We start from the raw sequence: 22241 nt of genomic DNA on the forward strand, positions 1-22241 counted from the left end.
TAAAAACCACAAGCTGAAGTGGGTTTCTTACTTAGTTTTTACTAAGAATCAGCTATGGTCTACCACATCCTTTAAAAAAGAAAAAAAGTGTACAGGACAGAAAAACATTTGTTTCCGTTCTTTGTTGCTACATACGCTTTAAAAATGGAACGGTGGTTCAGTTGCAACGTCCTCAAGCAACAAGATATACAGATACAGTTATAAGCAAATCCATGCCTTTGGTTGAAGGTGAGTTCAAAATTCACAAGCAATGTTATTGCCCCTCCGCCCCCCCCCAAAAAAAAAAGTTTAGTTCTCTTAGTCACCCGCAAATCGTGAATTTCGCAAACACAGTTGTCTCCTCCAAAAATGAGGATTAAGTAGATACAAATCACTCAAAAAGTAGCGGGAGGTGGCACCCCCTCCCACCTGTGTTGATGAAGAAATCCTACTTGGGCTCGCCCTATCTCTCACCTCTGTGGTGGTCTGAATCGTGATGCTTCTTGTCCTCTTTCATGGACAGATGCGATTGTCCACCAAGTGCACTAGAAAGGGCAAGGAGGCCAGCACTGCTTCCAAGAGATGGAATCCCAGGGCCCTGAAGGCCTGATGGATGAGGTGTTAGAGGCACTGGTGGTCCATGGCTATGAGACAAATGCTGGGCTTGCAATTGCTGCTGCTGTGGCGATGGTGGACGACAGTCACCCCACGCAAGAGGTTTGGAAGTACAGCAAGGAAGTGAGAAAAAGGAAGAGAAGAAGAGAAAATTCATTAGACAAGAAAAAAAAATGTATACTTAAGACAAATGTCAGATCACTCAATTAAAATGCATATTGAACTGAAAACAAGGAAACTTAGGTTTTCTGTTTTAATGAAGGTTTGGACACCTCACAAGGCTCAAATATTGTTGTCTCAGCCAACCAAGTTGTATTCTTAACAAAAGAGGTAGAGAGTGACATTAAGAGCTATTAAATATTTTGTGGGGGGGGCATTTATAGAACGCTCCATGTATTATATGGAACAACTTTAACTACCATTAACACCAGAATTATTCTTTATATCTTGGAGCACACAGGATGTTTTAAACTAATTTTTAGCATTTGAAATTTTCAGACAAATTAATGATCATAATTCTCCAAGCTAGCCAAGAGCACACACAGGGGCGCAGGTGGCCCATTTCTAGTATTACTTGATCCAACAAGAAGGGATGGGGCACTATTCTGCAGGGGTTTTTTTTTTATATAGAACCAGGTAAGGTTATTAACCTTTTAGTGTCCAACTGCCATTGCACCCTTTAATACCCTTCAATTGGGATGTTTGTTCTAACAGTAAGCTGTGTTTTGAGCTCTTGGCAAACTTCAAATCACAATGTCTAAGTTTCAACAAAAATGCTTCAACACACGCATATAGAGATCACACACACACAGATAACATCAGAGCATATTTACATATGTAAGCTAAGTTTCAGTACATAAAATTAACACGCCTGTTAAGACATTTGAAATTCTGTATACACAATATACAATAACTAGACTATATGACTGCTATTGAACTGTTAAGTAAATTAGGTAGATGCTGATTTGTGTGCATGTTACAAAAGACAAAATAAATTGCAGGACGGTTGTGTTTGAGCTCCTTGACTTTACAATACATTATACGGTTCCAGCTCATAAACTTCTGCTGCAGGAAAAGCTTGGCTGGTCCTGTATAATATACAAATCAATGAGATTTCTTGAAATGTCTTCTTACACAGAGACAGCTAAGTCCTTCCAGTTGGAGAAACTTGCCAGTATCAGTCTTTCATAATGAATGGGGAAAGAGCGTTAAAACCACAACCATCCTACTATCTCTCCCTATAGTGAATAAACTCTGCTGTTAAAAGTAAAAAGTTAACTAGCTACAGAGGGAACTTCTCCCTCTTATTTTAGACTGCTATACCATTATAAGGGCAAGAGGTTGCTTCGTTCACAATCTTAAAACATTTGCAATTATGTTCGGTGTAAAACCAAAAAAAACACCCATGCTTAATAAAATGATACGTTTTCCATGATTCCTACTGCCTTAAGAAACAGCCTTTCGCTCAGTGAAACGAGATTCTAGGAAGGGGTCTTTATTTGCGATAACATCTTAAAAAAAAAATTACCAGTTTACACGCATGCCTATAAATTAGAATATAACATTCTACCAACAACAAAGAGCGCACGCTTCATCAAACACATTAACGCCTCGAAGATGAGAAAACGGATACTTGATCGCTGGAAATTATAGTATTGGTGCCCAAAATCATTCTGCAAGGGCAGCAGCATGACATCTAAATACAAGAGAATATCGAGAACGTACACAACAAAATCTGCAGCATAAAATTCAATCTTGCATTCCTGGAAAAACCCCACAATGCAAGCACATCCTATTTTAGAGTTCGCTACAGTAAATACAGCTTTAGAATATACATTATCTGCTCAAAGACTGTTAATCCATCACATTCTGCGGGGAGGGGAAAAAAAAAATCCCTATAACCGATAAAGGGGGATTTGTGCCCACTGCACCGGGATTAGACATGGCTTTCAGGAACCTCAATAAGAAAAACTCTTTTAAGGAGGCTCTGTTGTCGTGAAAAAGTCATACCAATAATGGTGTGTGCGGGGGAGGATTGCAAATTGTATGAAGTCATCCAATATTTTTAGAATTTTTATTTGATAACACTATATACAGCCCTAGTTATTTATAGGCTTGCAAGGGATTAACTAGATACTCGCACAAATAAACCCTCAAGAGGTTAACCTCATCCTCTTAAGCCTCACACACTACAATCCGAGATCTAGCTGGCAACCACAGCCAAGGAGCGAAATAAACCAGCATCTCGCTAATCCTTTAGCCAATCACTTCATGCAAAGCGAGCCCGTTAGGAGGCAGACAACTCAATCCGCGGATGCTGGCTCACAGCAAACGCACAGACCTTTGACAGAATGCTAAACCATCATAAAACATTATGAAAGAATAGAAGACGGCATGCAGAAATCGGTGCCAAGAAGCACGCCGAGTTAAAAAGGTTCTGAAAGGAATCTTCAGATAACAGGTTAGGCTGCCAGTCAGGCAAGAGCAGCGTCTTAAGGGCAACTGCTCCCTACTGTAAGCTCCAGCACTGGCTAGGGGTATTCAGCAACCCGCTATTTAACTACAATGCCTACGACTCAACAATCATCTGACAAGGGGAGATGTTCAAACAGTTGGATGTCTGCCCTGGTTTCCTCACTACGCACTGCTGGGGTAATGTCTGAAGATGCCGTACTGCAATAGCGCCTTACTCCTGCTTGCGCAGGGAATACCCACGAAGGCACATGCATCGAAATGTGCCCACTTGTCCAACAGAGACGTCGGGAAACCGAAATTAAATATTTGCTTGGCTGGCTCGTTTGTTTAAGCCTTTGCGAAAATATTTAGGCTGCCACCAAACAAAAATTTGGAGTTCCTGGGAAACTCAAACCACACACGGGATGGAGGACTTAAGTCTGGCTTATTTGCATTAGAAAACTCATGATCTTTCACACTCATAATAGCTGTCTAAACCGTTAAATTACTATTTCTTTTCTCGGTGTGAAAGACGCTGCTCCTTAGGAGCACGGCCCCCCTCCATTGTTCTGTCTACTAAGTCTGCCTGCTCAACAATACTGACAGCTGCTATCAAACTGAGCTGCGCATACTTCCAATGCAGCTGCTGCTTGTACTAACAGACAGGCTGCTGAAGCCCCCCTCCCCCCTCGGGGAGACAGGTTGACACACTGCATTTTCAATGAAGAGGAGCAAAGGGGGCCACTGAATTGTCAACCCAATTTTCTGCTCCTCTGCTTTTCCAGGATCCACCAAGCATATGTCAGGAGCAGGCAAGCTTCTGCATAACCGCGGACAATAACACTGCCCCCGACATGTATTAATACACAAGAACGAGGGTTGAAACACCGGACGTACTGTGGAAAGTTGGTGCCCGGCGTGGAAACGTATGACCGTTGTGTTTATTGCGCTAGTAAAGGATTAAGTACATACTGGTTTTAATCCTGGTATAAGAGCAGTTCATACATAAAATGAGGATACCACCAAGGTCGTAACTCAGGTTTTTTTTTTAGAATAGGGGGGATAAGATTTTAAAGGGTGGCGGGATCCAGGAGTAAAAAAAAGGCTGGGGAGGAGGGGTGGGAGTGGATGTTTATGCAAGGCTAAGCTGTCAAGTGTAATAAAGCAGACCGGATAAACCGTAAGCTGAAAATCCACTGAAGCTCCCCATTTCGGGGGAGAAAAAAAAAAAAAGCTATTAAAAGGAAATGAAGGTCACCGTCCCAGTTTATTTCACCTAATTGACTGCCAATGGCTTACCACAGGCAAACCAACTGCAGATCTGCAATTGAGAAACTGATGAAAGGAGCGTTTTCAAGCTGAGACTCATTCTTTCATAAGCACTAATCCTCCTGCACTCTTATGTGTGTTTTTTTCTCTCTTCTCCATCTCCAGTTGGGATGTAATTTTAAGCACAGATGGATTAACTGGTCCCATTGTCTGCAGACGTCATTTGACTATGGCACTGTTAATCCATACAGCAGCATGTCTAATTATCATTACAAAGTGTCTGAGGGAGTCATAAAGACCAGCAGGGCATCTTCTCACAAGCAATTAACATAAATTGATAAATGAGTAATTTGAATCAGCTCAAGCCGCTCACATGAATAAAATCAGAAAGGACAGCTCCTTGTTTCGGCTACTTCTTTAGCTCGCGCTGGAAGGGCAGAAAGACAGCAGAAACACTGTAGACTTTATGTGGCGGGAATAATTGAATTCACACAGAGGGAGGAATGCATGGCTCAGTGCAATCGTTCGAGCGGAACAAATCGCTTGTGATTGACAGCCAGTAGGAGGCACCATTAACCAATCAACATCATTTATCACGAAAAGAAGAAACATGCCAAAACCCCTAAACATTAGGCTGTATATGTTCTATTAAAGTGCAGAGGCAAGCTCCTGTGTCAAAATGTTAATTAAAATAAAAAAATTAAAAAAACCACAAGCCCTTAATGAAATACAAAAAAATTCATCAAATTCCAAAAAGTGAGCTTTTATAACAAAAACGATTGAGTCCATGGTATGAAGCAACATACAGAGTTCAATACAAGCTCAATACAAATCGGATTATAAGAAATGTCCACTTCTTGAACTTTGAACTGCCACCGTTTAATACAGAGGGGCAGGCAACAGCAATGGTCATCAAATAACATTAACAGCTACTGTTGCCCAGAAGGTCACGTCAGCCATCTGTTGAACTGCTACTCCCAGGATGCTCATCGGTCATCCTAAAAGAAATGTTGTTTTAACTGCTAGCAGGGCATTGTGGGAGCTTTAGGCCACTGCTACCCCAATCCATTAAATCAGAACATTGTACAGCTTTATCTTGTGCGTTTAAATGAATAATGTCAGAGTTAAGATATATATTTCATATTGTGTTGATATGCGTCACACACAAATCTTATGAGTCTCCATTTCCATAACAGGTGATTTTGGAGAGCGATATTTATATTAAATCTTAAAGAATAAACTAGATATATGAGATATATATATATATATATATATATATATATATATATATATATATATATATATATATATATATATATATATATATATATATATATATATATATATATATACACATACACGCACACATTATATATATATATACACACATACATATACATATATATATATATACATACATATATACACATACACACACACTATATATACACACTATATTATAGAGATATACATATACACACACAAATTAATCAGCACTTGAAAAGCAGATGTGTCAATGAGATCATGTTCCAAACCAAAGGATTATCTCGTGGTAATCCAAAACATAAACATGAGGGAGGGGAGCAATGAGTACTGGGCACAAAACAATGCATACATTTACAATAAACAAAACAAATAAGTAAAGAAAGGTGGTTATACACACTGTAGGAGGTAGACCTGGAAGGCCACGTACCCCGATGATGGCATTCAGCTCTGCCATTGTCACCTGCTTGGCACGCTCTACGGCCTGAGCCACCTGTTGTTGATGCTGCAAAGAAAATATAAAAAGGACCATTTTACAAGAGAATAAAAAAAAAAACAAAAAAAAAAAAACTAAAACATGGTGCACGAACATAAGACTAGATGTGTAAAAACATTAAGAGTAGCTAAACAAATAATTAACTTTCACTGGAAGCATAAACTGTTCAAATAGAGTGAACAAGTACACATGATGGGTATAGTAATTCCTCCATGATAAAATAAACGACAGGAAATCGAGAATCTCCCCCCTCCCCCGAATTATCCAGTAAGTGTCCATGAGTATGTATCTGCAGTGGATGAGATAGCTGGAACAGATGTTCCTCAGATAAAGTTAACATTGTAAAGTCAACTCATTTACAGAGAAGAGTTGTAATTCCACTTTAGAAGCCTCGCATTTTACTTACTTCCTGAGAAAGAAATGGAATGACTTGTGCACAAATTGTGTTCAATCTCTTGGCAATTTCTGTCTGCAAGAAAATAGCAAAGAGGATAGATGTTAGCATACAAAATCATTAAAAAAAAAAACTAAATTAAGGAAAAATATACAATGTTCACACAATGCTAAATGTCTTTATTCCCAGCAGAAACAATAAACTTGTTTGTTACAACAGTTAAATGGTACACAAAGTAATCCAGAATAGGACAAACACCGATTTATTTGAGTTTCTCGTTCACAATCACATGTTCCAGGGGCTAACCTCACTCCAAGCCAACACAAGGTGGACCACATGCAGCAACCAGGTTTCTTTGGTTGGTTTAAGACAGTTTATACAGTTAGTGTAAATTTAATTTAATAACCAATTCCCGTAAATCACATATATAGTAACCAGATATGTCATTTTATTTATGTAATCCAGGTCCTAACCTCAGCCAATCTGCTACAGACAGCGATCATCAGTTTAGCCATATAACATGACATCATGTCCACAAACTGCTTCCAACTATATGTTGTGACCAATGGCATCCACCTTCAACCGAGATGTGCGATTTGTATTTATAGTTAAGCTTTTAAGATCACGTGACTTTTACAGCTCATCTGTCTTCACTTAGCACACGAGTAGGACATTTTTGGCAAATTAATTCTCCATTTCCCATGACCTCTTAAGGAAAATTGCATTGGGATTCTACTGCCTGTTTAAATGAGAAGCTGGAACATTCCCGGGGGGGGGTCTATTTGCAACTTAAGAGGAAAAAAGTTTTATCATGTATCTGCACATAAGGATTAGAATAAATGAGGAGTTTGGCAGATCAATAAATTACAATTATGCATATTAACATAAGCCGTTATTAACTGGCTGCCCTGACTTTTCAGCTTTTGAAATCAAGGAAGGAGAAAAAAAAATTAGCTAATCATAGGAGGCAGATTTCCCTTCAGGTTCTGAATGCCACAACATACATGGAGTAACTATGTACAGATGTAGTCCAATCATGGAATATAAAGCAGCCATATCCAAAACAAAATAAAAAACCATGGTCGCAACAGTCATGGCCGGATAGCATAGCAATAATTGTCCGGGATTATTTTTTTTTTTTGGCAATACAAACTACAGCGTACAATCTCAGGAAAAGCCTCTTGTATCTGTATGGCAGCTCTCAAAGCATCTCAAGAGCCCTTAATTGTTTATGTTCTTAATGCTGAGTCTCTCGAGTGCGTTCATTTTTAATAGCAGGCTCAAGTACTCAGCCTATCAAAGGGCGGCAAAGCATCTGCAGTCATTGGTTCTCGCTACTTGAAAGACGGTCTGGGTTTATTTGCAAATGACAAGCTTGTGCAGTGCCCTCCACTCAAGAGCTGCCATCCTATGTGAAGCATCATTAAAATTAACAGGAACAAACATTGGTGCATTCTGTAAAGCCAAGCACAGAGCAGGAAGCAAGTCTGTATGGGCGTTTTTGGCTGATGTTCTTGACAAACAATGGCTCAAATGTTTGACAGCTTGTGTGTGCAAATTTGAATTTATGTCAACAAGGCATTTGGACTACAACAACAACGCAAGAGTTTTTGACATCCAGCAGTTCACGCTACTGAGAGATTTAAGGTCGTTCACTTCCAAGATTTAAGGCTTGTGGCCGATAACACACATGAGATCACCAGCTGCCCACTGACACTCAGTTCGCCCAATGGCCAGATCACTACCCGTTCAATGGCCTACCTGGCTCATGGAAGATCACCAGGACTGCACACAACAGAAAGAATAGCTGTTGTGACAGAAGTCTCGGGGCTCTCCCTGAAAAACATACTTTCTTGTAACTAATCCCTAAAATGGAAAAGCTTAGTTTTCTTTTCCGAGTTATGTAGGTTAGTGCCTCAAAAACCTAGGTTTTCTTCTCCGATAGTTTATTTTGGCTCCAATAACCTCCCTTTATCTGCAGACCTGGTGGTTGCCATTGTTGTCAGTTGTGATATTCTAGATGACTTCCCCTTCTCAAACACCACATTCAGCTGATTCTTTATAGCAGTGCTAATGAGGTCCTGCTTGTATAATGAAATCCTTTCATTAGAGTGTCAGGCTGTGTGATTAAAACAGAGCTATTTTATTGTTTACCATAAGGCAGTATGACAACAAGTCATGGTGCTTGTCTAATAGACCAGGATAATATACCAGAGCTAGAACACGTAAAGCAACCAATATACAGCTGTCTGAAGATATTGTTCAAAGCGGTTTTGAAAATACAGCATCATTGTTCAAAACATATTTTTAATCTGACACTAGTAATAAGTTCCCCCGTCAGGGTAGTTTTACTTTCTTGCTATTCAGAAAGTCCTTGGAATGCTGAACATACGGGAGCATGGAGGGGAACAGTTCTCTGTATATGTTACCAATAATGTCCTGCAACTGCCTGCTGAACATATGAATCGCATGAAAGGACTTTGATTTATCCTTATATTATATGTGCGTTATATGCAAGTTACACAATAGTAAAATCCACATGTATTAGATGTGCATGTTTTGTTCCTTTAATAGACAGCTCAATAATGCAAATTTCCTAGAAAAAAAAAATGGACTTTCTGCCATCTATACTATTACATTGGAAACCACAAAGGAATAAAAAGGTCAGTGTTGCACTTTTCGTCATTACTGAATCATTTGAGATAATCTGTGTGGCGGATGTGGGGGAGAAAAAAAAAAACCCAGAAAAAAAAAAAAGAAACAAACTAAATCGAAGGCAGTGAGAATGCTGCAAATGGCTTATTGACCTTAGAGCAATTTTCATCTCCATCTGTCTAACAGCAGACATATGGGGAGGGGGAGGGGGCTTAAAAAAAAGAAGAAAGGGGGATGCCGGTCAGAATATTGAGCAATCCTGCTTTTAAAATCCACAGTGCTCCTCTTAAATGTCTGGCACTCATTATGTAAACCAGGAATCCATTAATTGATTGGTTAAAGAGAGTAACCACAATAATAAATATTCAAAAGGCTTCCCATCAATTAACACAATATTTCCATAGAGCTAAATACACATACATTACGTGCATCCGAGGTAGTGGGAAATATACGGAGACAGAGCTAATTAAGGCAAAGTGACAGGCTGTTTTCATATTTACAGCACTTACACTAAGGCTTCCTATTACCAATTGCTTAACCTTAATTGAACAAAACAAAAAACACACTGCAAATTTTAAAACTGAAATCCGGAATGCAAAATAGGATAGCATCTTGAAATAAAGACGCAAGAGCAAATTGGAGAAGAACAATGCATTAAAAATAAAAGGTGATTGATTCAGAAACCAAGGTCTCTGCAGTATATCAATGTCAGACAGCGTGTCAAGCGAAGAATCAATTCAGGTATATGCCACTGCCAAATTTCTCTGCTCCCAGATGAGCTTTAGAATTATTTTATTGCTCAAAATTTAATTTGTTCCAAACCGTGTCTCCATGACAACGTTGGCTAACCCTGCAAATCATTTGGGTAATTGGATATCTTATCTCTCTATTGCTCTCAAATCGAATGATTCTGCTAGAATTGTAGCAGCCAATCAAATTTACAGGCCTCCCGAGTAAAAGGCTTAGAAAAGTAGGCACATTCATCTCCTCTTTAGTGCCATATTAACCAGGATATGACAAACTGCAGAGGATGGCTTTCAAAGAGCGTTTGGGATTAGGAACCCGTTATCTTCTTAAATTAAGCCTTCTCTACATACCATTTGTTTCTCCTTTTGTGAACTCTGATAGATTCCACTATATTCCAGCCAAAATCTATGTGCTCAATACTTCCTGCAAGAGGTCTGGGGGATTTAAAACCTGTCCATGTTACAAATATTTTAAACTTCGGTTTAATGCATGAGAACATAGCGGCATTTGGATATAGTGTCTTGAAAACTAATACTGGCCAGTGGGTAAACCCATCTAATGCCCTCAAAACATTAAAGGAGACACCAATAGCCCCAACGAACCAATATGTCCTTCACTCTCGCCAAGAAAGGAAAGGTGTCCACATCTACTGAAACCTGAAATGACTCAGGCTAGATTCATGTACTGGTCCCTTTTAATTAAATATTGCGGAACATACCTGCATATCATTTTCATGTAAGGAAAAAAAAATACATATTTTTTCCCCTTTATTTTAGGCTACTCCAAAGCTCAAGCAAACACTTGAGAAATGTCATTTACTTTGGGAAAACTAAGTTCATGGCAAGAACGAGAAAAGGAAACGTTAAGAAATTCAGCACTTGGATCATAACCAACTTAGAAAAGTTAATTGGCTCAACGTTTTATCATTTTAATTCCAAAGTTTCTCAAACACACATTGAAACAGCTTGTAGACGCTTATTGAGCAGACACCGTAAATAGCTGTCGGGTTCACTCGCCGCTGTAAATGGTGCTGACACAAAGCCAATTGGCAGGTATAATGCTCTTGTCAGGATCTTAAGAGCTTTTGGGCTTGTACATCTTTAGCATGTCAGAACTTTCAACTATGGTTTGAAAGTTGATAACCCTTGAGTGTCTGCTGAGCCTGTGAAACATCAAAAGTACACAGACAAGAGAACTCGAACGGTCTATTACATTTTATTTCACTGTACTACAAATCTCATTTAGCTGCGCAGTGTTTCGGGATACGGTGGTGCTTTATAAATGCTATTAACACAGAAGACTTGTTTTAGCCAGTATTTAACCGGAAACAGCCCTGCACAGTTAACTGCACTTTCCAGCACTTAATGCGGGGTAAACGAGGTCAAGTCGGTGGGCGTCATGTATTATGTTAGTAAATCTAAAGTTTTATTTATAACATATATATGCGATTTCCCCTTCTGCCACATGTCTACAGGATTTATTTCAGTATTCCTGCAGGGAAATATATGGGTTACATCTATAGCAGAATTATAATAAAGGTTAAATGTATACAACTGTGCTGGCAAAGGGAGCCAGCGTGGAAAAAATAAATCTCAGTGGTTAGGTCATGTTTTAAGATGGCTTTATGGAGTATTGGTCAACAAAAAGGTATCCAGCACTCAATGTCATCAGCTGGATAATTAGCGATAACTTTGCACCGGTTTGGAGTGTTGACAGCTTCACATATTTATACTGTAAACCTTTTGGCCTACATGTCAAGACAAAGTGCCTATCTGAAGGACCTGTCTGTAGACAGATATGAACAATAGAGCCCAACATGCCTTTTAAATAGGACATGTGAAGAATGGAACAGAAATTGCAAACTATTCCCTGAAGAAGGAATGAGCTAGACCTGAATAATGTATAGTTCACAGGAACGTCACAAATTATCTCACCACTACTTGTAAAATGTTTCCAGCGGCAAGGCTTTGGTCTGAGAGAGAAACTAGATCTATTGTTGGGACAATTATAAAGCACTTTTCCCATACATTTGCAAAAATTGTTCTCCTAGGGGAATAAGTCATTCTTCACTACAAGAAGATAACAACTTTATTTACCTAGGAAGAGGTCATCGGTGTTTGGTTATTAAATCAAGCTGTCAATCCATTTAACAGCTTTTTTTACATCAAATTGTGAAAGATAGAATGGACATTTTATGTAATAGGGAGAATCATCACCATTTTAAAGGTAATTTAGTTATTCCATAAAACAGACTTACAGTTTCCCTAAGTCAAAGAACAGGGTCATCTTGCAATACTTTCCTTCAAGTGCTTATTTTTCCACACATGTTCAGTTGAACAGACACGCAATGATTATTTCATCCAGGAATAATTCCCAATGTATTCCTAGAATTCTTCTCATAGGTTTTATCTCCCAAACCCCACTTATGGTGACACGTCGTTTGGACAATGAGAGCAAATAAAAAACCACCAAAAAAAAGGTTCTAAGACTTGAAGGTAACTAAAGACAAACTTCTACCGAGAATAGCAATGTGCAGAATACTAATGGTTTGGAACAAATCCAGGCTGAAATGTAGAAGTTATCAATGAAAAACTTTGTTTGGCATCAGTTTCATCTAATGAATTAATGGGCCTAGAAATCTTCTAAACATTACTGTCATGTCATGTCCTCAAGGGTGGTCTGTACGAGGGAAACAAACCAATTTTACTAATCGAATCACAAAATATATAAAATTTGGTAGCATTAAGAAAAAAAACTACATTGGCTGCACAACTTTCAATAACGTTCTTCCTATGTAATATTTACTATTACGTGATTTAAATATCTAAGCCCAAGAATTGTCTGCTTTACTAAATGAATTCCAATGTTTCCTTTAGAAGATACTGGATCAATGAAAACTAAAATCTCAGGTTAGCAGTTTAAAGTGAGTGGTTTCTTTAAAAGGAATCCAGCAGTCACAAACAAGACCTGTTTTGTTAATTTTCCTGTGAAATAGAAGAACATTCCCTCTGTTCTAATTCAAAAATCCATACAGGCAATGCCCTTGCAAACTGCTAAACAAGCAGTATTGGCAACCCATTCCTGTTATTTAATCTATTTACTGAAAAACTCAATGGCGGCCTGCCTAATGCATTTTCCCCTATCACACCGGTGCTTGTCAATACGCTGGCTATCCGCCTTTTGAACTGACTTTATCTTAATCTTTTCCCCTCTAGCAACAGTCCGTCACCCTCAACTGCACCAAAAGGCTACTCAACATCAAGGGATAAAGAATACGTTGCCTCGTACCCTTAAATCTATATAGTCCTACGCTGTGAATGTCTGTGTTATACTGGGGAGGAACAACCACACAACGTAGTTTATAGTGTCTGAGTTTCATGTTCATCAAATACAATTCCTATGTTAAACGGCCTTTTTAAAGAACTATACATTTCAATGACCACAACTTATTGGTGCCCGTTTTGGTGCCAGAAGGACAGGAAAAAAAAAAGAAGAAAGCCTCTGACTGAACAACTGCAATGACATACAAATAAGCCAACTGTGTACGACCACACTTTCCCACCACCTAACGCTCCAAAACAAAGATAAATACGTTCTGTTATTAGTTCCACTTGCTTGGCTATCAAAATAAATCAGTGATGTGAAATGAAAGTTTGAGGAAACCGAAGACCTTTCTGAAATGTAGAGCTCTGTACTTAAAGTATAACGGAAACAAGAGCATGATCTAAGCTCAAGTTTAGCGTGAAATATATTGTGTGTGTGTGTGTGTGTGTGTGTGTGTGTGTGTGTGTGTGTGTGTGTGTATACATATACATACATACACACAATACATAAAGTATACTTCATCGAGACCAAAAATTTCTCAACTTTAGCGCCGAGGTGGGCTGGTGGTTTACAGCTACTATACAAGACTTTCTCCTACAGACATTTCAAAGAGTAGTTAAAAGAAATCTGAAGACTAGAGGTGAAAGGAAAAACCCACGGTTGTAAAGTGAAGACATGTTTTTTTTCACCCCATTTCCAGCATGTAAAACAATTTAAATGAGAAAAAAAAAAAGGGTGGAAAATGTTCTAAGAACACACGTGCGGCACCCATATAACAGACAGGCCCTAAAATTATTAACGTTGCCTGTACGGAAACCACCCCTGCCCCCTCCGCCTATCTTTCGGTAACAAAGACGTTGTCAGAAATGACATTTTTTGTGTCCCCAGATGATGCCTTGCCGCTATTTGGTTATAAGCCATAAAGCACAAATAATTTCAGCCTGTCAAGAGTCGAGCTAATGCCCAGTTTTCCCCCAGAGAGAATTCCTGTCAAACATAATGAGAGCTCCAAAGGCCCTTTCTACAACATAATGAGCACTTAGGCCATGCTGGTGATCAGTCAGCAAAAAGCATCAATTTGAGCCTGCCTGCACCCCGGGGTCAAACGTCACCAGTTTTTATTAAGAATTATGATTACCAGCATCAAAATGCTTTCTTCGAAATATTAATAGCTAGAACCAGAGTAATATTCTGGTTGGGTATTTAAAGAAAAAAAAAGCGAACAAATTTATATTTGAACAGAATACAAAAATAAAAAAAAGCCTACTTTGCAAAAGATGTATTCTTTCACATAAAGCACACAATTTTGCATGCATGTGTAATATATATATATATATATATCAAAAATAAATAGTTACATTTCTATAACGAAACAAGGGTTGCAAACAAGAAGAGTCACTGATTGCACAACACTACAGGGCCAAGAAAGAAGGGGGGAAAAAAAAAAAAAGTGACCCTAGTGATCTCCAGCAACACAAAGTGCCTTTCATGAGAACATTTGCAATCACCGATGTGAATGTTAATGCCTGTACTAAAGCCACACATAAGCATAGAAAATCCCCAAAGAAATGCAGCTCCTCACACAATCGCTTGCTAAAGGTCTTTGATTATACTCCGGTCCCGAAGCCTGAACTAATCAATTTCTTCGCTGCGCCCTGGCCGGTCAGCCATGCTCTTTAATTTAATGAAACAAGAATTTTAGCTGGAATAGCACATATACATCAAGCAAAAAGTGTATCGTTGCACTTTGAAATGTGTCCAACTGTGCAACTTTATCTAATGATAATCTTTTTTAAGAGGCAATCGATTTCTTAAAGACTTATTGTTCCGTCATCTTGATGAAAAAGTGAGCGTCAGCATATCTGCTGAATACTTACACCCTGCCATTAATGTTTTCTTTGGCAGACAATGCATGCTCAATTGAGGGTCCTTTGGGTTGAACAATCATTTAGCTGTTCTCCTCTCATGAGGCCCTCAGTGCCTCTTTCCAGTTCAATGCACTTTATTCACCATTATAGCAAGTGTAAGTGAGAATTTTATAGGATTGTGCAAAGCCCACAATCTCGCTTCAAGTTGAGCAGTTGTGGAAAACCATAGTCCCTACAGGTACACAGCAAAACCCAGAATAGAGATAAAGAACTATAGTGTTTTTGGTACATATGTGGAAACAGTGTCGCTGCAGAAGTGGTAAAGCCTAATATAGTAAAGAAATTAAAACACGCACGGGCTGAATCTACTACAAGACCAAGGACTTATTTAGGATCAGTCTTTACAGCGGGAACAGTCCTTATCTGCCATCAAATTCTATGTTTCCATGAAAACAATTCCTTTGGTACTTGGCATAAGACATTTCTGAAGGTACCTTTCCAAGAAGGACCAACCTTAAATGTGATTTGCAAGCACCAATGTTTACAATTACAAAATGACCCAGCATAGAGGATATAGCAGACAAAATGTAAGATCAACATCTAGCCAGCAGTCACCTAAACAAGTTACATTCTCTATTAGTGGCTGAACTCATCCTCCAACATATATCAAAATCAGAGCAAACTATTGAATAAGAAAGATTCTTCAAAGTTGCATTACACATACCTGTTTGTGCATTTCAATATTCAGCCCATAGGACATCTCATAATACTGCAGAAGAGAAAACAGGTTTATGGTTAACCTGCGTACACCCCACATGGCAAAACAAACAAAAACGTGACAGACACGGGCAATAACCATACGTACCATGACATAGTGCCTTTGCATCTCGGTCTTTTCGCTTGCCAATTTTTCACATTCCAATTTAAGGCTGAAAAAAACAAAAGCCAAGAGACGCTTTGTGACGAGCCGATCGCGTTGCTTGTTTGATAACTCTTAAACACACAATTAGGAAGGACAACAAAAGTCTCAGCTGAAGGTTAGACCTGCAATCTAGGATGTACTTTGTAGACGAAGCAAACAAGGGCTCTTAAATTAGGTCTCTTATGCCCATTATCGCTGATAAGGTACACAAGAGCCCAAACCAGAAAGACAGCATAAGTACACAATCTCATTGTTGACATGTGGTGTAGACAGAAGGGGAGGGGCCTGGAGGAAGGGAGGAGAAGCGAAGCTCTTACCCATCACAGTATATAAATAACAAAGACTTATGCACAGAGGGACAACGTCTGTATACACCTTTACTGTTTAATAAGCCGTTTACTCTGAGTATTTACATTGTGCACAATTATTTAGACCATTAAAGACAAATGCCTGTTATGCAAGTCATGCAAGCCTATTTAGATTTACTATATTAAGCAGGGCTTGTGAAACTTCTAGAGTTTCAGCTGGGAAACCTAGGTGGGGATCTACTTAATGCACGGTTTATATGTTTAGCTGAATATGGTGACCTTACAGCAAATCCTAGAACTTCAAGAGGGGAAGCCATGATCCTTCCTAATGACCGATGCTTTACGCCACCATATTGGCTTCAATAATTACAGCCTGCATCTGTGTCAGGCGGTTTCACAAACAGTAACTAATTTACTATTTAAACAAAGTCTTATTACTGCAAAGCAGGCTCCTGTGGGCAAACAGCTTTGACTCATCTGGTGTTTTCAACTCAAGATTTTGTTACAAAATGAAGAGTAAATATTGACAGTTCTCAGGCAGGCTGAAAACACATACAAGGGAAGAAGGAAAAAAAATAGTTCATTTGAATGGGGGCAAACTATCCTTGAAACACCATACAAAAAGGGGTGGACAACTAAACTGACTGGCAACACCACCTACTGGAGACACGCAGTATTACAGCTGCCAATTTAAACCAACCTATAGAGCCGGAAAAATTGACCGTAAATCAGCAACAGTGGGCAGGCTGAGCATTTTTACGGAAATCAGAATATATATTTTTGGGGAAAAAAAAACCAAAACATTTCTATGAGACTAATATAGGAGACGCTCACTAGGTTACCTGAGGCCTTAACTTTTAAACTTATTTATTACCATTGCGTTCATAAAAGGTTCAGCACAGACAAGTACTGCCGCAGGATAATCTATGCAAAGTACTACCGGTGTCCTTGGGAATCAATATACAAAGACCACCACAATACTTACAATAGAAGAGCGCAACAAACAATGTTGGCTCAGTGCTCGGGTCAGACAGTAATACAGAGGAAAGCAGAATCACACTTATGCTACTTTGATAAACCATCAAAGGAGGTTTCATAAAAGAGATATTCAACCTGATCTAACATTAGAGTTGGTTATAAAAGGGAAAGGAAGGCTGTGTAATGCTCAAGGACCAAGCAGAGGGTGGATCTAATATACCCAAACCGTTAATCTATGAGCACTTCAAACCTAGAGAAAATTAAAGCTTAAAGTACAAATACCCCAACAAATCGCAAGAGGAGTAATTATGTGCAATTATTTGGCTAAGAATATGTAAACGGAACAGGAATAGCCTTCAAATGCCAAAAAAGTCCACCGCTCCTCCATGTACCACAGTAGCAGCCAATATGCTCAATCTTCCTACATTCAGCTTTCACCATAAAAAGGGGCATCTTTCCCAAGAACTAGAGGAAGGAATTATTTACTAACACTCACCTGTGATACTGAGCTTGCAGAAACTGAAATTCCTCTTTGATCCGGTCCAAGGACTCCGGGATGGTAAATTTAAATTGTTGGCCTGCGGCCTGATGCGGCGTCTGAAGGACCAAAAATAAATAAATAAAAAAACTCAATACAGCATCAACGACATAAGGCAATAGAGACATAATACCCTGAAGACTTATGCCCACATTGGGTTAATTGAAGCCAATTAAGATATGTTTCCATTTGACTAGCCAAGCAAAACAGGGCTGCTGATTAACACATTAGGTCCCATAAAAAGGGGGGGGCACGACTGCTTTCTTTAAGTTATGGGGCAGGAACAGGTGTGACAAGTATTGTTTTCACTTCAAGTAAGCTTAAACATCACCGACACAGGCAGATAATGAGGCCTTCCAAGAACAATAACTAACTCTTGCTTAAAAAAAAAAAAAACACCCCTGCAGACCTCACTTGTAACGCTATAAATAGACCTCGCAGCCCAATAAACATTACATCACATCAATGCTGTGTGACACGTCTCACTTCTGGAACTGCAAAAGTAATTATGTGTAGCAAGGATCATAAATTAACCATGTGATAGAGATATATATATATAATATACATCACATTATCTAGTAATTATATATTATTAACCTTAAGTATAAATATATATATATCCACCACAAAGCAATCTTTGAAGCTTTTATAACGGATATATCCCACTGAAAGGGTATGATATGTAGCCGACAAATGCCATTTTCCTGGTAACCATTAAGGAAGTGACTAACTGGAATTTAACCTAAACGTAAAATACCACACTGTACGTTAAACTACAAAAAGCGAAACTAATGAGGCTTGTGTGCGGCCGGAAGCCTTGTGACACGGCTTTAGACCTCGCGTAACAGGTTACCACTGAAACGGAGGCCTGGCGCGGTTTCTAATGATGGATAAAGCGCGCCCACTGGTAATTGCCGTAAAGTGTATGTAATGGTGCCGGGCCTTATGGGATTAGACAATTAGTCTGTGCCTTATGAGAAAGTTCAAGATTTATTTCTGAAGGAGGCAGTAGGCCCGGCATCTTTTAGTATCCGTGTGAAAGCGCTTCCTAGGGGGCAGCACGCAGACATGGGGCTGTGAACTCCCCACGTGTGGTCCTGGCCTAGTCATTGCACACACTGAAGACAGCTAAGGGGGGAAAAATGCAAATAATAATACAAGTCATCCGTGTTTACTTCACAAAACATACTAAACACATAGAAAGCACATGGAGGATCCATGTTAGTCGATGGGAAACCAGACGCCGAGTAACAAAAGGTGTTAAGACTTTAAAGGGTTCCCTCCTCCCCGCAACTTTAGAAGACATAGCAGATGGCAGACATGTGGGCATGAGATTTATGTGAGCCACTGGCTGGGGGCAAAATGGCTCACATACCCCTCATCCAGGCCTCTGGTGCACAAAGAGGACCCCCCCCCCCGCATATCTATCAGATGCGCCTATAGAGATCATATACAGTCTCTGTATACATCCCAAGGCCAGTCTGTTAGCAATACGTACTGCGGCGTCACACATGTACATGTAATGAATGTTCTTAGCATGCAAAACTCAGTAACTCACCGGGTGTCTGCTCTGGGGGAACATGGCTCTCCCAGCCGCCGCTTTGCCCCTTTGCAGCTCAATTCTCGAAGACTTCCAGAGACCCCCCAATGACAGGGAAGGAGGGGGTATTACAGTATGGATGTATAGATTTATATCCCACTCGGCGGGGGGTATAAGTAACCAGACACACTACGCAGAGCCGCCCAGCATCCTGCCACTGCCTCCTCCTTTCTTCTTCAGCTTCCTTTGTCTACTGAGAACAAGAGGCTGCTTCACAGTACCATGGGGGTTTGTGGCTTCCTCCCCCCGGTCGTATAGCACTGTACCGACTCCTTTTTCTTTCACACCGTAAAAGGCTGACTTTTCAGCAAACTTTTGCTTTTTCCTGGTAAGTTGCGGCAGGTGGGAGGGATTCCGATCCAGAAAGCTGCGATGCACACAGAAGGCAGATCCGACACGTTAACACAAGGGACATGCAGAAGATGAGGGTACCGAACCTCCTTATGCAAGTAGTGAGGGGGTAGGTTTGATCAACAGCCCGTGGGGCTCATGGTCGGCTGGGGTGTAAGTTGATCACACAGGATGAAAGGGAGAGGGGGGGGGGCAAACTGAGCAGGGTGCAGCCCCGGGGTAGGGTTAGAAGTGATCCGTAAACATCCAGATGGAGGGGAGGCTATGGGAAACCAGAGATCCTGAGCTGCCACTGGGAAGCAAACACAATAACAGCCCTTAGTTCCGATGGCTAATTAGCAGCTCCTGCTCCTCCCCCACCTTCCCCGGGAGAGGGACAGGAACAAAGTGCTGGGAAGATCAATGGAGCCAAGAGGGGGGTGTGAAAGATCGCCAATCAACCCCTCGAAATAAAAGGAGTAAGTTCCTTAAATCACAAGAAGCCCCCCACCATAATATATATAATAAGAAGCACCACTGGAGGGCCAGCTGATCTCTGATGTATAGTCAAGTCGGGAGACGACAGCGGGACGAGCTGCTCAGAAGAGAGGTCCTCAGTCGCAAGGAGGGACGACGTAGAACCCGACGTAGAGCCGAAGAAGAAAGTAGAACGCACGGTATCCACTCCGAGGAAGCGCACGATGCGAAGCGGCTGGAACAGGGACACGGGACGTACAGTCTCAGGCCGCCCTCGCCTCTCCACAACTGGTTACATTAACACGCGGTTTCACACTCCTCCAGCTAACCAGAACTCGGCCCCTCCCAGAGAGCGCAAGGGCTAGACGCGTTGCAGCCAATGGGCGTCCCGAGGACCCAACGTGGGGTTGTGACGTTTACAACCTGACTCTAGCCAATGGTATCTTTCCCCATGTCGTTCCTGGGTGAAGCTTGCAACCCTGGTTTCGGAGCACTACGGCGAACCAATGAACTGAAAGAAGAGGTGGGGCTGAGTGGGAAGGGCGGTGGCGTGGAGAAGTAGCTGCTCGGCTGTCAATCAAAGTAACGTGGGGGCAAAGAGCGTCAAGCAGCGTGTGTGTGTTTATAATGCTGAAATATTCGCGCGTGGATTTATGAGAGTATTTATGTGGATAGCACGGTACGTGCTTATAAATAGATGAAGATGATACCTCTATTGGCTAACTGAAATGTAATAGATTGCAAGCTTTCCAGTCTATTCTTTGTGCTTATTATTTATAAATAAATGAGAAGGGAGTTTTGTGTACCCCACACCACATAACTTGCGTGTTAATTGAAGTAGTTGCTGCAAAAAAAGATAAATAATATTTAAAATATGTCATCTTATTTTTTTTTCCCTTGTAATTTCCTTTTTTGTGCGTTTATATCACACGGCGGAATGATCTTATTTTGTACCGTCTCATCCATCTGTGGGTCCACGTGATAAATAGCTTGAGGAGCTGTATAAAGCCCATTCAAGCAAATAGACTGCCGTGGAACCCTGTGCCAAATGGTGATGTAGATTTGTGCAAGATATATACATCTTGCAATTATTCTAACGATCTGAGATGAAATGTGGCGTGCAGGATGCAGTTAGTGTGCTTTTAAATCACTAGTGAGGAAGGCCTTTGAACAAAGCGCATTTATTTAGAATAATACACGCATGCATGTAGCATGTATGTTTGAGATGTATGTGTGTGTGTATATATATATATATATATATATATATATATTACGTGTAATTATATATATATTACACGTGCTACAGCCAGGCCCAGACACTCAAGGTCTAAATGTTTTAGTATCCTGGATACGAAATGTAACTATGTATGTATACTATATATCTATCTATATATATATATATATATATATATATATATATATATATATATATATATATATATAATATATATATAATCTATCACACACACTCATGGTAGCCAAGCTCATATTTTGGTACAGGTATATATGTACACCCCAAATTTGGAGCACATTCATTTAGTACCCAATTACATATTTATGTGTTATACGGTATATAATATTTTAGAACCATGGATACACAAATTACATTTTTTTGTCCTCAGGAGTCTGACACTGGTACATATATGTGTATCCCACTTTTACAATTATATATAAATACTGTGTGTGTATATATATTAATGTTCAAAGTTTGGGGTCACTAGCTGTGTAACATAATTGAAAAGGGTTTCCAAATGATCAATTAGCCTTTTGAATTTAAACTTGGATTAGCGAACACAACATGCCATTGGAACACACGAGTGATGGCTGCTGATAAAAGGCCTCTGTACCACTATGAAGTTATTCCATTACAAAACAACCGCTTCCAGCTAAAATAGTCATTTACAGCAGACAAAATTTGCCTCCCCCCAAAAAAACAAGGAATTCCTAAGTGACCCCGAGCTTGTGCAATATATATATATATATATATATATATATATATATATATATATATATATATATATATA

The 22241-nt window shown here is 39.8% G+C and overlaps 1 protein-coding gene across 4 annotated transcripts in view; it reads right to left on the reverse strand.

The window, feature by feature from the left end:
- TLE1 (TLE family member 1, transcriptional corepressor) overlaps window positions 1-20290 on the reverse strand; it is a 35056-nt gene extending 14766 nt beyond the window's left edge. The window contains exons 1-7 of one of the 4 annotated variants that reach the window (XM_053466999.1): window positions 19369-20290; window positions 17769-17869; window positions 15930-15993; window positions 15789-15833; window positions 6483-6545; window positions 6011-6085; window positions 454-655 (exon numbers count right to left, since the gene is read on the reverse strand). In XM_053466999.1, the coding sequence (XP_053322974.1) occupies window positions 454-655; window positions 6011-6085; window positions 6483-6545; window positions 15789-15833; window positions 15930-15993; window positions 17769-17869; window positions 19369-19392 (574 nt within the window). In that variant the 5' untranslated portion in view covers window positions 19393-20290. Of the gene's footprint in view, window positions 1-453; window positions 659-5980; window positions 6086-6482; window positions 6546-15788; window positions 15834-15929; window positions 15994-17768; window positions 17870-19368 lie in introns of all 4 variants that reach the window. The other 3 variants (XM_053466992.1, XM_053466984.1, XM_053466976.1) reach the window with 3 other exon arrangements.
- Window positions 20291-22241: the final 1951 nt, after the last annotated feature.

Source organism: Spea bombifrons, chromosome 1 (assembly GCF_027358695.1).
Source record: "Spea bombifrons isolate aSpeBom1 chromosome 1, aSpeBom1.2.pri, whole genome shotgun sequence".
In the NCBI taxonomy this organism is placed as follows: Eukaryota; Metazoa; Chordata; class Amphibia; order Anura; family Pelobatidae; genus Spea; species Spea bombifrons.